Below are 14,631 nucleotides of genomic sequence, written 5' to 3'. Positions count from 1 at the left end.
GGCACCCACTCTATGGAGAATTAACTAGCTCATTTGAGGACTACAAAGCAATTTGATTCTTAATTTCATGGGAACTGCCATTTATAGAAAGAAATGTAAAAATAATAAATAATCACATTCATAAATATTGTTTGCTACATTTTGGTGGTAATTGGCATTAAAGTATATATGCTAAACATGCTTCTTTAAAGGATTCTGTAATTAGCAAAATGACAACAAATATGACCAATGAAATTTATGATTTTCACTACAGGGGCTGGCCTATAACAGCCTGGCTCTACTCAGAGTTCTGAAAAGGGGGCAACAACATTATTAATAAAACCGTCTATGTACATGCCGCCTTAGTCAACTAACTTGGAATGGCAAGTACAGGTGACAGACATTGTGGTACATCTAACTCAGAAACCTTTTTAAAGTATACCCTTCAGTGAAAACCTCACAATATTTCAACAAGGTTGGCTAACTCCATCTATGAATGGAGGAAAAGTCATGCATATAGCTTCTGTGAGATGAACTATGAGAGGTATGACTAACAACTATGCAGGGGTACCTGCCCTGCACACCACTGCTATATTATATTTAATAAGTGCTACTGAGCTATACAACGCAGGAGTAACCAGTACCTATTTCCCTAACAGTGGAATTAGTTTTATTTAATTTATTCAAGCAATTCAGGTTTAATGTCGTCATGAGAAAATGGTTATTCCTTCTTCAAATCATTACATCTCACACCATTAAGAAAACCACACTGGCCTCTATCTTATATCAGTAACCAACAGCTGTTAATCTGATCCAACTCCATTCCTGTACAATTACCCACACATATCTCACATGGAGGCCAGTGTGCCTGAGGAAGGTTTAAAGATAAAATCACACGTGATCAGCCTACTGTAGCTCTCAGCTTCCTTCTTTCATAACTCTTTCTCTCAGAGGAAGTTGTTTACCCTGAAAAGTTCCTGTGTGTCATACATAGTACTCTGTGCTATTGCACAGAGCCATTGTACAATCTATGTAAAGCAACGTGTGTGTTTGTGTCCATATGTTTGCATTTTTTTTTTTCTTTTTGCCTGCCTAGATGTTGTCTTTTATTAGAGCCAAACTTGTCCCTCTGCCCTGGCCTGCTGAGCAGATACAAAATATCTGCTGTTCCACGAGCCTGATTTAAAATTATATGTAACCAATTTAATGTTGTAACACTGTTTGTCCATATATACTCAGTATAGTAACGACTATATATGGCATAGTATAGTGTAGTGGTTATGGTTTAAAATCTGTGTAAATGCAGCCACAGTGATTTCAGCCTGTTTCCAGATGTGATTTGTCCATGTTATCTTCCTTGTCTTTTTGGGGATGTTTGCACCTCCTACGCTCTGTCAATAGTGACCAGCTGTTTTGCATTGGCCAAAGATCCCTAACAGTGAAGTCAGCTGTTCCCTTAGCCCTAACAGTGAAGTCAGCTGTTCCCTGAGCCCTAACAGTGAAGTCAGCTGCAGCCCAAGTAACACTTTCCACATGTGAGTGAGTGATATTAGCTGGACTTACTCACTTCCCAAGAGCTTAACTCTCAGTTCCAATTCTGGAAAAGAAAGCCACTCCCACACGTCTCCTTTCCACTTGGTCTCCAGGGAATCCCTGCTGCTATGTTGAAGGGCATTCCGATTTTCCATAGGGGCTGGGGATGTTACTACCAGCAGACCTTCAAATCCTCTGTTTCATTCGAGGGAAGAAGTTTACAGAACAGAAGACGTTGGACCGTGTCATGTTCCGAAATGCACACTGCAACCCTTGACAGTTATTAGTAATGCCATAATTGGTGTAATGCCAAACTACACCTCAGTATTTTTATGTTGTTTTCCCTGCTAGTTTACATTGTTTTTGTTACATCTTAAGTTGTTTTTGTGGCCAGCAGAACAGTGCGCAACTTGGGTAACATTTCATTTAAGCCATATATCTACAGCAACAAGCTGACCCACCTATATGTTTGCCAGTGGTTGAGTGATCTTTTCCTTGACCACTTGTGTTTCATATGTATGATGCACACACAAAGTTCGGGAGGGTGAGATGAAGTGAGGGTAATGTGTATTTTCATTGGCTCACCCAATCTACATTAGTTTGCTTACAGCCTCGTTGACGGCAACCTCCTTGAGTTTTTAGCTGGGAAAAAATAATCAAATGGCACATGCTACATTGCATCACATGACAGTAAAAAGGATGTAGTTTCTTTAAATGGGACAATTTCCAAACACGCACACATTTTGTGTGTGTGTGTGTGTGTGTGTGTGAAATTTTCAGATATCACTGTCATTACCTGGCTCTCATTTCATGCATGTCTCCTTTACTCAGATGAAGACCCAAGCAGTCAGGGCAAATCAGAAAGTGCCATAGAAGGTTTTGGTCGCAGTCTCCATCCAGAGATTATGAAGGTACATTAAATGACAAATTCAGTAGTGTCATGTAGTATTTTCATGTAATAATGCGCATGCTGACTTTGCAATAGAGCTGAGAGCTCTATTTAGAACTTTTGGCAATTCTAATTTCTCTCTCCTTCTCCCTCTCTCTCTCTCTCTCTCTCTCTCTCTCTTTCTCTGTCTTCTCCACATCTTCAGTATGCCAGAGAAACAGATCAACTCAATAAAATCAACAGGAATGAATGTCGCCAGAAGATCCTTTCTCTGGATCCTGAGACTCAAGTCGGTGGCCAAGAGTCTTTTTTAAAGCTTAACCAGTGTGTCTGCTTCTGTCTTGCGCTTTTCCTGTGTCCAGGTCTAGTTAACGTTTCTTTTTTTCCTTTTTTTTCCCTCTCCAGAGACTTGACTTTTCAGGCATAGAACCGGACGTGAAGCCGTTTGAAGAACGTTTTGGCCGCCGCATCATGGTCACATGCCACGATCTGACCTTCAGCCTACAGGGCTGTGTCAGTGAGAAAAATGATGGAGTTCTGACTAACGTAGGTGACCTTGAACCCCAACATCTTAGCGCTAAATTGTTAGTCTCACTGTGCTGGTTATATTAGTCTATAAGAAATTATTTATCATAGATATAGGCTGTGACAAACTTGCTTGAATCATCGGTTTGATGGGATACTTGCACTTATATTTTGGTTAAAGTTGATGAGCCACTTCAACCATCAAAACTAGTACAAGACAGCTCAGTGAGAAATGTTGAATTGCCACTTTTCCATAATGCAGCTGCCAACATGCAACTTCAGGCTTTGTCCAGTTGTAATGCTTTAAATCTTTCTCCAGACCTTTCTCGTGCAACTCATCCCAAACCCTGAGTGTGGATAAATGAGGGCACTAGATAAGTAATCTAGGCCCACGATGAGTTAGGGCACCTTGGTCTGTGCTCAGCTGTGCAGGGAGAAGACTATAAACCACAGTGATGAGCACACTTGCCTTAGGGGAGCAGCCTCAATGGTTTTTGGGGCAGAATGCAGATGGCCATTAGTGTGGTTGGAAAGACTGTGGCACTGCTCTTGGCAGTAAACATGAGACGCTTAGCAACACTCAGAAAAAATGAGAGAGACTCACAAGCCATAGGCTGCTTGTGTTTTTAGCGTCAGGCAGCACAACATGGAAACGTAGTCCTAATCAGAATGTTTCTAGCGTCAGATCATTTTATAAACTGATCGAGTCGTTTTAAGCCTGACCATATTTTTCCTCTCACATGTTTATCAAAACAAAAACACAAAAATCAGAAAATAAGGGTTGTTTTTTGTTTGACATTATTTTGCTTTGCATCATAGTGTAACCATGATTCCTCGGTGTAAACTTATGTTAGTGTGCGCATCCACTAGGGTACTTGGTCACTCTCAGCTAAGAGAAACAGCTTCTCCCTACATGTGTTGCAGTGGGCACAGACATACTGTTTACAGGCACGTTAGGCTAAACCATGTGTGTGTCTTTACCTTGATGACCATCACTTTGTGCAAATTCTCACCTGTCCCCTGCCTGCAGGTGGAACCTTTCTTTATCAGTCTGGCGTTGTTTGACGCAGCCAAAGGCTGCAAGATCTCAGGAGACTTCCACGTGGACCTGAACCAGCCATACGTGAGGGACATGCTGAATGACGCCTCTCCTCAGATGCCCACAGAGGCAGGCGAGGCAATTGAGGCAGCCCAAGGTAGTGGCTTGCCCATTATCCAGAGGGTGCCAGAGTCCCTTCTGTGCTTTCCAACCCAGGTAAGAGTGAACCCACTTGGAACTGGAGCATTTTAGATGGGCCCAGGGGTTGTCACACGAGAGGTTTAAAATAACCTGAGAACAGTAATGATGTCGATTATATGTATTTTAATATGTGATGGTAGCTGGCCTGGATAGGCTGTTTTTATAATGATAGGCCTGAAATCAACACCAGGTTCCATTGACATTGTTCTTGTGTTGCTGTTTTGTATAGTGTATCTGTTCAGTCCTGTAATGGCTATAAATGTGCAGTCACAATCCAGATGGCGGATTGTTTGGAGAATGCAGGAAAACAGTGTAGCTTAAATGTGGACATAAAGTCTTGGGTAACAATGTATGTCCTTGTGGCAAGGACAGAGACTCGTACGGTAACCCACAAGAAACTGATTTCCTCTCCTCCATAGCCTCTGAGAATCACAAATAACTAGTAAATGGTCATTAGTTAAGGTTTTCTGATACGTCACTTAGGATAAATTTTTTTTGCATTTCCAATTTGTAGATTTTCATCAAAAAGAGCTATATAATAGTACAATAAAACCAAACAGAACATTTCAGCTCACAGTCATGTATGTATCACTGCCTCACTGACACGGAAAGTTTAAGCAATCTGGCAACTCTGTCCCAGAAAGAGAACCTGATCTTTGTTAGAACCCGCAGAACTGCTGCTCTTATACAGAAAGGGAAGTTTGTATGGGTGTGGAATACTGCTCCTCCATGCTGTAACCCTAGATATCTCTGTACGACACCAACATTATGGCAGACTCAGTGCCGGCACCATATAGATCAATCACTGGATTATTTAGTAACAAAATATTTATGCAAGATACAGTAGGTAAGCCTAAAGACCATAGTGCTCTTAATGCTCCATTCAGATCAGAGAAACCATTTCTGTGCTGCATTAGTTCAGGAAGATGCTAGTGCAGTTAGCATGTTGATTTTGCATTCATCTGAGCCAAATTCCTAGCACTCCACTTTTATGGTTGTTTGTTTTTTTTTGCTAATTGGATTGTAGTGTGTGGACCATTCCAAGGCCAGGGTTGCTGTAGGTAGCGTTAGGTCAGGACGGAAGCAGCTTGCACTATTCAGCAGTGTCACTGCAGCACAATGAATCATCGGCAGTGCCCTGACAACCTTCTGCTCCCCCTGCCAAACTGACGTGGTTTACTGGAACCGACATGAGCCAGAATCTAACACAACAAAACATAGACAAGATGGACCCGCTGCTGGGATTTAATTATTGAGAGAGCGAGAGAGAGCGAGAGCGAGAGAGAGAGAGAGAGAGAGAGAGAGAGAGAGAGAGAGAGAGAGAGAGAGAGAGAGAGAGAGAGAGAGAGAGAGAGAGAGAGAGAGAGAGAGAGGGAGGGGCACAGATACAGACAGACAGACAGACAAAGAGAGAGAGAGAGAGAGAAAGAAAGAGACACAGAGATGGAGAGAGAGTGAGACAGAGGGTTTAGGCGTAGAGGAGGAGTTAGGGTACTCAAATGGCAGCTCATGGAGAAACTTCAAATTCCCACATTTTTAGAAAATGTAGCAGTACCACTGCTCAGCCCAAGTCAGGACCATCTGCTATGCTTCCTTCAGCCACCAGTTGGAGGCACAGGGTCATGCCAGCATAATTAGCCACACCTGTCCTCCTGCGTACTTAAGAACAGCACAGGCTCCCTGGTGCTCAGTCTTTGTTCGGTGATGTGTCAAAAGACAAGGCTGGTATTTAAGTTAAGCTCTCCAGAACTCTCTTATATGTTCTTTTTGTCTCGCACCCCTTCTCTAGTTTCTCTAAAACTTTGAGTTTCCATCAACCCTTTCCCAGAGTGCTCCCTCCCAACCTTTGGTGGTTCGTCTGACATCTTTGCAGCCTTGTCTCTTTCTTTAGCCATCTGCGTACTTGGCTTGGAAAGCCCATTTTTGAGCAGTTTTAGTTTCCCTTTTCCTCTTCCTTTTCAAGCATGTCAGCCTACTTTAACCCAACAACCCAGAGAGCATTGGGTCAAACCCTGCATTGGGTCTTTTGGTTTTCTAATTGGGGAAATTCCTAAAATGGTTACCCAGTTGCAGCTAGTGTTAGCTGGGCCTGGTGTTTTGAGTTTGTTTCTTTGGGTTTTCAAGTTCACTAGCTGCACTTGGGTTCTCACACTGGTTGGTGGCTCACTCAGTGTACACTGAGCTCCTGTATACAGGGATGGATTTTTGAATCGAACTCAGGCTGAGTCACCCCATTACAACCACACTACTTAGTTTACTGTCTTGGAAAAGAGTTCAGTTCTAGCTCAGGTTTGTTGATATAACTTTATAAAATGGATACAATTAGCATGATGATGCTTAGTATTCCTATCGGAAAATATTTATGTAATAATGAGTAATAGCAAAAATTTCTCCTTGAACAGAGGAACATCCAAAGGTCTCTGAAATGGGAACCCATTTTTGCAGCCAGTTTCCACAGGCCAGTTAGTGTCTACAATGATTCAAAACCTTTTTGGAAGGAAATGGATCCCCTTCAGATGTGACATTCACCAAAGTCAGCTCAATGTCTGGGGTATGGAGACTTGGGTTGTAGGCTCTTCCAAAGTTCTCATTGGTACCTTAGAGAGCTTGATAACTGAGGAAGGAATGTTGATATTACAAAAGAAATGACCTGTCCCTCAAACATAGTCTCCTTGGCCTGAAGATGGAGTTGGTTTGGTGTTCAGACCATCTTCAGAAGCAAACACATGGCTCTGAAATTTAGTAAGACCTGAAAAACATAATTTCTTGATGCTCATCAAAAATCTGAAAAAAGACTTGGTAAAGATCATGACAAGAAAACTTCCTGTTGTAAATAGAGTTGGTATATAAGAAAAGCACTTTCACACATCAATTATTTCTCATTAATCTACATTGTGAGGAAAGGTGGACTAGTTGTAATTATTTCTATAATCATTTCTAGAGTTAAGTGCCAATTTTACTCCCCGTGCTGCATCCATTAACCATTACTATCTGAAATGCATAAAAGGTGTTTTGGATCATAATCAGATTCCTTCTGCACATCAAATACGGACCATGTACATGCTTGTGCTCCTCAGGGTATCTTCTCTGTCACAAACCCCCACCCGGACATCTTCCTGGTGGCCCGGGTGGAGAAGGTTCTGCAGAATGGCATCACTCACTGCGCTGAGCCCTACATTAAGACATCCGACATGAGCAAGGTGTGTACGGGAGTAAATGACCTCTCTGAGGACACCTACACTACATATATCCACACACAGGGGACAGGCAGGAGAGGAATGATTTCACTCCACTGGCGTGTTGTTTAACTCATAGAAGCTATCTGGTGCTTCTTTGAAACTTCTGTTTTTGAAGTTTCTGTTTTGAGTAAAAAAGTTTCAGAGATGTATCACTTGATTTTATATTGCTGCAGTATTTACCATTACATTACTTTCATTAGCCATTTCCTATTGCTTTTATGGTTTTGTATTACACTTAAGTACTGTGCTACTTCTGTTTTTTTTTTTTTCCCCCTCCCTTCTTCAACATTCCCTGAAGTGGTGTGTGTGTGTGTGTGTGTGTGTGTGTGTGTGTGTGTGTGTGTGTGTGTGTGTGTGTGTGTGTGTGTGTGTGTGTGTGTGTGTGTGTGTGTGTGTGTGTGTGTGTGTGTGTGCGTGTGCGTGTGCGTGTGTAATGCACAGACAGTTCAGAAGGTGCTGAAGACAGCCAGGCAGACATGCCAGAGGCTTGGCCAGTACAGGATGCCCTTTGCCTGGGCAGCTAAGTAAGCCCGTGCTCCTCTGGAAATGCTGTAGATGCAAACCAGTCCAAGAGTCTGACTGATGTACTGGAGCCATTTCTGTAAATGCATGAATTCAGTTCCCCAAAGGTCTCCGCCTGCTTTAGGCCCTTTTAAACCCCTAAAACCTCTGCAGTTCAATGGAACGTATTCACGGTGAAGTGATATTTTTTCAGGCAGGTATTTAAAGATGTCCAGGGTAGCTTGGACGTGGATGGAAAATTCTCCCCTCTGTATCGTCAAGACAGCAATAAGATCTCTACGGAAGACCTCATCAAGCTGCTGATTGACTTCAGAAAGTGAGTGTGTGCGCATGTGTCTCCTGTGTTTTAGTCCAGGTTTGTTTGTTTTTTTGTCAGCTTTTGAAGTGAGACTTTCTTTTCCTCACAGACCAGAAAAAAGCAAGTTGCAGATCATCCCAGCACAGATGAACATCACCATCGAGTGTGTGCCCCCAGACTTGTTCAGTACGTCACCCAGATCCAGCACTGTGCTTTCTCCTCTAGGTTGCACATTAAGCTCAAATTCCACCAAGCATATCCTGCCTGTGTATCCATCTGATCTTCAGAAAACATGCAGCCAGTAACATGATGCTTGCGATACTCACGCAGGCACGTTCTACTACGTTTAAGCAAGTCTACCCCATGCGGTCACACAAGCGTATTGGCACATTCTGTTCCCGATATTGAATATTTATTTGCACTGTACGGTAGCGGGTTACTTAGTGGTTAGGGCTGTTAGCCACTGGAGCATTTTGGATTCAAAGGCAGGTGTTTCTCATAAGGAAATATATTTGAGGCCAGCGAGCCTGCATTTTTGAACAGTGCATCACACTCTGTGCTGAGCGCATATTCCCAGGTAAAATGAAGCTTCATATTTCTAATTAGTTTTCCAGTTTCACTGGAATTAGTTTTCCAGTTTCTAATTAGTTTTCCAGTTTCACTGGAAAACTAGGACATCCAGTGGAATAACGAGTTCCTTTCCATAGATTCAGTCACCTCATCGTACATCCCAGTGAAGCCGTTTGACGAGCAGTGCGAGAGAGCCTCTGTGGAAATGGAAGAGTTTGTTCCAGAAGAGGCCAAATACCATCACCCTTTCACCATCTATAAGAACCACCTCTATATCTACCCCCTGCAGCTAAAATATGAAAACCAGAAGACCTTTGCCAAGGTAGAGTTACAGCCAGCCAAGGTGTGACTTTTTTTTTTTTAATGTCTGTTGAGTTCAGCCCAAGACCTTGAGTGGCCTGCTGAAAGCGTAGAATATGTTCATGGGAAGTAGGGCGGTGGATCTAATGCGCGTGAAACCTTGGAGCAAACTCCTCGTGTGTGTTTTTTTTTTTGTGCCTTTCCTCTATAGGCGAGGAACATTGCCGTGTGTGTGCAGTTCAGAGATTCAGACGAGGAGGGAGCATGTCCGATGAAGGTGAGCGTGGCTTTGTGATGTCAAGTAACATGTTATTTAAACAGAGTTTTAACCAGAATGTTTTGTGGTTCTTCCAATTCCAGTGCATCTACAGCAAACCGGGGGGTTCACTCTTCACCACTAGTGCTTTTGCTGCCGTGCTGCATCATAACCAGAGCCCAGAGTTTTATGATGAAGTAAGTCTTATTATTTTCTGATTATTCAATTGCTGGTGCTTCACTTTGTAGTATAACAATGAAAACACTACACTGCCTCAAGATAAACTATGTGCAAGCTTGTGTGGTTTGATTGCTCGATTAGGTGAAATGGTATATGTCTCTCCCTTTTGAGTTTCTTCTTTCTTTTATATTAAAATGAAACTTTTTCAGCTTTTATTTTCTGTACGTTTATAAGTTCCTCTTGGAGTTGCAAAATATTTGTCAAGATTGAACAGACACTCCCTCTAAGGAAATGGAGAAGTAGACTTCTGTGATTATAAAGAATATCCAAACCGATGGCTCAAGATCCAGGGCAGAGAATAAATACGAACAAAAGTCATTTTTGTTCGTTCTGGTTACATGACTCGGTCACAAGACCACCTCCCATCCCCAGCCAAAAAAAACCTTGATCAAAATGTTCAGATATCATTTTCAATTTTTTTTTTTTTTTTCTGAGGAATCAAGATTTTGAAGGTTGTCATGATGGTCAGTGTGAGTAGCAGGCAGGGTCTGTCTGGGAATCTCGCAAGTGAAGAGTCATTAGTCCCATTCAAAAGTACTTATGATTGGAAAATGTATGTGCTATAGTTACCACCTTGTGGCAGGAGAAAGAATTGAATTACACCATCCATTATGTAGTATAAGACAGGATACACAACTCATAGTCTTTAAAGACAAAGAATGATATAATGAGTGCATTATGTTATCATTGAAAATATGATGAACTTTTTATTTTTATTTATTTATTTTTTTTACAGAAACTTTTTAAGGTCTTAAGAGCTACAAATCACATTATAGAGGCAAATTTTGGAAATATTTTACAGCACCTTATCTCAGTCCAAATCGATAATCTGTTGTTTATCAAGTAACCTATGACACATGCACACCTGTAAGCACTTTATCCAAACAATGCTTTAGACTTCTGCATATTGTGGCCTATGTTGCCTGTTTTCTCGTTGCTGTTTAAGAAAAGGCTTACAGTATGTGTGCCGTGCTCAACACCACGTAACTGACCATGGTAAAATAACCGTGAGCCCCAAACATCATGGCTTCTTGTGGTTTATGCTCTGGTAGTTAGTTCCAGTTATAGAGATGGGAAAAACAACTGAAGAGCAACAAAACCGCTTAGTGTCATGGGTTTATGAGCTAAAATTTGTAATAACACCAAACATAGACTCTTTTCACAATGTCAGGGATTGGAAAATTTCTGAGCTCCCCAGGGGGCGTTACACAGATCTTTTCCCCCACGGTATAATAAATCTGTACTTCCATTTTACAAACAAAATGTACAAACCTGAGGGTACAGGAATATAAACAGAGCATACAGATTATTAAATTGTGTGTATGAATTGTCCTCTTTTTAATTCTTTGTAATGACCCCTGGGAGATGCGTTTAAAAATAAATAAATAAATAAAATAATTCAGTCAGAAGTATTATGGTATGAGTAGATATTGCTCAATTCTGTCAACGAAAGCGTCTGTTCCGCAATGTAAATAATGCGGCACTATTGGGATTGCTAAGGATATGCTACCTGCTTGTTGAGTGTGCACAATTGTTTTCGGTAAAACAGTTAAGAGTAGAAATGAGAGTAACATGTAGGACGCCATTGGGGCTATCCTAAAGATTAGGAGAAGACAAAAAACTTGGGAAATGTTGTTTTGTAATAGCTGTCCAGACTTGTCATGGTTAGCATGATTCTGGATTCAGTTAGGTTGTTTATGTAATGCCCTTGATGCGTGTTTCTTGTTGTGTAGTGAGGTGATATAATGAATCCCTTATGTTGTATTCCCTTTGCAGATTAAAATTGAGCTGCCGGTCCATATTCATGAGAAACACCACCTTCTCTTCACCTTCTATCATATCAGCTGTGAGCTCAGCAATAAAGCCAGCTCTAAGAAGAGGGAAGGCGTCGAGACACTGGGTAAGGGAGTGTGTGTGCGTACGTGTGTGTGTGCACGCGCATGCGTAATAAAACATAGAGTACACACACAGCTTGATAAAGTAGTCCATGGAACAGCTGGTGATGTTTTCCAGTGGGATATGCCTGGTCACCATTACTAAAGGATGGGAGGATACAGTCTTCAGACCTTCAGCTTCCTGTTTCTGCTCATCTACCTGCTGGCTACCTCTATGACAAGAACCAAGACTCCAAGAAGGTGTAGCTTCAACTCCTAAACATATTAGAATTATCCATAATCATACACTCTCAAACACAGTGGTTTCCTACTTTTAAATCAGACCTGACCTTGGTACTAAAATTCAAACAGTCCACCAGTATTTTGTGTAAAGACAGGAGCTTTTCCTGCTCCTCAACCACTTAATAATTGGACTCTTGGTTGAATAGATTCTAGTGGACTGGTTCTAGATCATTTTGTCTCATCCATGAAAAATGTTCTAGTGTGTGGTTCAGCTTGCCACTATGAAGTACATAGCACCACCCATAAAATCAGGGGTGCACAAATTGACTTTCAGGACTGCAAATATTGTACAGATTATTCTGATTATTGTTTCATTTATTTACACAGTACATATTTAACAGGGACTACTTGTACATCTAATGGTAACTCCAAAAATAAGTATAGTAATGAGTATAGTAACCAGAAGAAAATGCTTACTTCAAGCCAGCTCTAAAAGTAAGCTCAACAGACTGAACATCTGAATAGAAAGACAAGGGATTTGCTTTTGCACCCTGGGAAAATGCACCCTGTTTTCTGAAACTGTAAACTGGACAGATTTGCTGTTTGATTTGTTTGTAGGATCTAGAGGATAGATTTGGGTTTCACGCAAATGAAAACGACTTAAATGACTAGTGAATGAGAGAAACCCGTGAGCAGTGCTTATAGAAAGAAGACGCGCTGATGAAAATTTCACCTGTTGTCCTGAACCTTACCGAATGCTGCCAAAGGTTTGAAATTAATTCCCTTCATTTCTGCTTCTAGTCATCCCCAGACTTCAAGTGGGTGGAGAATGCCAAGCCGCTGTTCAAAGTGAAGACCTACGCAGCGTCGACAGTTTACACTCAGGTCTGCAACCTTTTACACTCAGGTCTGCAACCTTTTACACTCAGGTCTTCAAGAGTTTAAGCTCAGCTATCTCTTCTCAGGTCTGCTCGCTGTAACCTTTGCAATACTCTACAATTAGACCACATGGGTTTCACTCTAATGTATTAGTTATGTAAGGTATCCAAGTGACCCAAGGGATCTCGGCCACCTGCACGGTCACCTGCAACATACCACAGCAAGCGCATGCCAGGGTGTTTCATTCACTTGGTCATGTGTCAAACATGCAATACCACAATTCTAACTTGCAGTTTTTGGTTTTGGACCGACGCAGGATTTACACCTCAACAATTTCTTCGAGTACTGCCAGCGGATGAGGTCCACCTCGGAGGAGAACCCTACAGAGCTCATCAAATACCTGAAGGTGAGGGAGGTCACTCCAAGTGATGAAAACCACACTGATCTACTCTAGTTAATGTTGCACAGCACTTGCTCTTGATTTGTGCTCGAATGACATTTTTCACACATAACCGTAAAACCCCAAAACATATCTGCTTTACCAAGTAATACATTTGAACACGTACATCCTTTTGGCCTCTGGTGGTGTGGTAGTGCCTGCACGCTGTGGAGACTCATGTCATCATCAAGTTTCTGCCCACCGTGCTTGTGCAGCTATTCCACGTCCTCGCTACGGCAAGCAAAGAGGCTCAAGAGATCGCCGTCAACTCCACACGGTGAGCCAACCTCTTTCTGCCTACTGCAAGACAAAAATTTATGTGCGCCCGCCCCCCAAAAAAGGTGACTTTCTTAATGATAAATTTGCTAATGGTGGTGTAGACTGTATCAGTAATGGAAAGTAATGTTTCCTGCAGTGTGATCATTCACATTGTGTCCCAGTGCCATGAAGAAGGTGTTGAGCACTACCTACGTTCTTTTCTCAAGGTACACTCTCCTCATCTAGGTCCACTTCTGTTGTGTTCATATCACACACTGTTATACAGCTTGGTGCCAAAGGTGTGTAACATTAAAAGCGTACCATAGTTTTGTTTTTTTTAAATGACTATTTTGTTGGATTTCTGTAAATGTAGGTACGCTTTGTCTAAAATGTTTTTAAAATTTGCCTTCCCTCCATAGTATGTGTTTCTCACAAATAACCCGGCGTCAGGGACCTCAGTTACCACGCATGAGGTTTTAGCCACCGCTGTGACTACCATTCTCAAACAGACTGCAGACTTCTACACCTGCAACAAACTGCTGAAGGTTGTGATAAAACCTGATAAAATGTAAAACCTAATAAAATGTAATTGCTGTCCTCTCTTTACCATTAGTAACTATTATGAAACCACCCTTAATCTTACCGTTTCCTTGCTTTTTGTGCAGTATGCGATACTCTCTCCAAACAGCAGGTAGCACTGTGGGGTTTTTTTTTCCAGTAATTCGGACAATATTCAGGCGTTTTGCTGGACCAGAGGATTTTCATGTTCAGGCCTTCTGCCCAGTCTTTCTGCTCACAATATTTAATTGACCCTACATTATTGTAGTATGCTTCTGTACTTAAATTGATGAAGATGCATTTGTCTTTGTCTGATGTTTCAGTATTCCTGGTTCTTCTTTGAGACAATGGCCAAGTCAATGGCGCAGTACCTCCAGGAAGGCAACAGAATGAAGGTTGGTGCCACTTCCCTCACTGACGTCTCACCACTGTGGCATTTAGGCAGTAAGAGGGCGGATACATCGTAGTTAATGTGATTCACAAAAACAATCAGCCTTGAAGATATGATGTTATGAGCCAGACAAGTTACTAGCTTTCACTTTCCTTTGATTTAACTACCTATGCAGTAACCTCACCAGCAGTTATCAATCAATGCAAAAAATGCCCTTTACACACAATGGCACATATTCATGCTCTCCCAAGTGTTCAGTGACAGGTGTTTTCCTTGAGCCATGGTAAATGACAACATATGCAAAAACTTGTCTGGGAGTAAGTAGTCTCTGTCTCCATCTCTCACTGTTTTTTAGTCCATTCTATTTTTATACGTATACACAAGTACAGCGCCTGTAG

General features: G+C 41.7%; 1 protein-coding gene across 9 annotated transcripts in view; it reads left to right on the top strand.

The window, feature by feature from the left end:
- Positions 1-14,631, top strand: part of dock11 (dedicator of cytokinesis 11) — a 50,686-nt gene that overhangs the window by 7,844 nt on the left and 28,211 nt on the right. For 8 of the 9 annotated variants that reach the window (XM_035536658.1, XM_035536661.1, XM_035536660.1 and 5 more), the window contains exons 9-27: positions 2,344-2,423; positions 2,607-2,690; positions 2,807-2,947; positions 3,957-4,181; positions 7,244-7,366; positions 7,847-7,929; positions 8,121-8,243; positions 8,335-8,411; positions 8,933-9,117; positions 9,307-9,372; positions 9,456-9,548; positions 11,368-11,491; positions 11,605-11,726; positions 12,510-12,593; positions 12,904-12,993; positions 13,182-13,303; positions 13,442-13,511; positions 13,704-13,829; positions 14,166-14,237. In XM_035536658.1, coding sequence (XP_035392551.1) covers positions 2,344-2,423; positions 2,607-2,690; positions 2,807-2,947; positions 3,957-4,181; positions 7,244-7,366; positions 7,847-7,929; positions 8,121-8,243; positions 8,335-8,411; positions 8,933-9,117; positions 9,307-9,372; positions 9,456-9,548; positions 11,368-11,491; positions 11,605-11,726; positions 12,510-12,593; positions 12,904-12,993; positions 13,182-13,303; positions 13,442-13,511; positions 13,704-13,829; positions 14,166-14,237 — 2,090 coding nt within the window. The remainder of the gene's footprint in view (positions 1-2,343; positions 2,424-2,606; positions 2,691-2,806; positions 2,948-3,956; positions 4,182-7,243; positions 7,367-7,846; positions 7,930-8,120; positions 8,244-8,334; positions 8,412-8,932; positions 9,118-9,306; positions 9,373-9,455; positions 9,549-11,367; positions 11,492-11,604; positions 11,727-12,509; positions 12,594-12,903; positions 12,994-13,181; positions 13,304-13,441; positions 13,512-13,703; positions 13,830-14,165; positions 14,238-14,631) is intronic. The other variant, XM_035536662.1, reaches the window with a different exon arrangement.

Source organism: Electrophorus electricus, chromosome 19 (genome assembly GCF_013358815.1).
Source record: "Electrophorus electricus isolate fEleEle1 chromosome 19, fEleEle1.pri, whole genome shotgun sequence".
Classification (NCBI taxonomy): domain Eukaryota; kingdom Metazoa; phylum Chordata; class Actinopteri; order Gymnotiformes; family Gymnotidae; genus Electrophorus; species Electrophorus electricus.
Note: the sequence above shows the minus strand (reverse complement) of the source record. Positions and strands in the feature narration are given on the sequence as shown.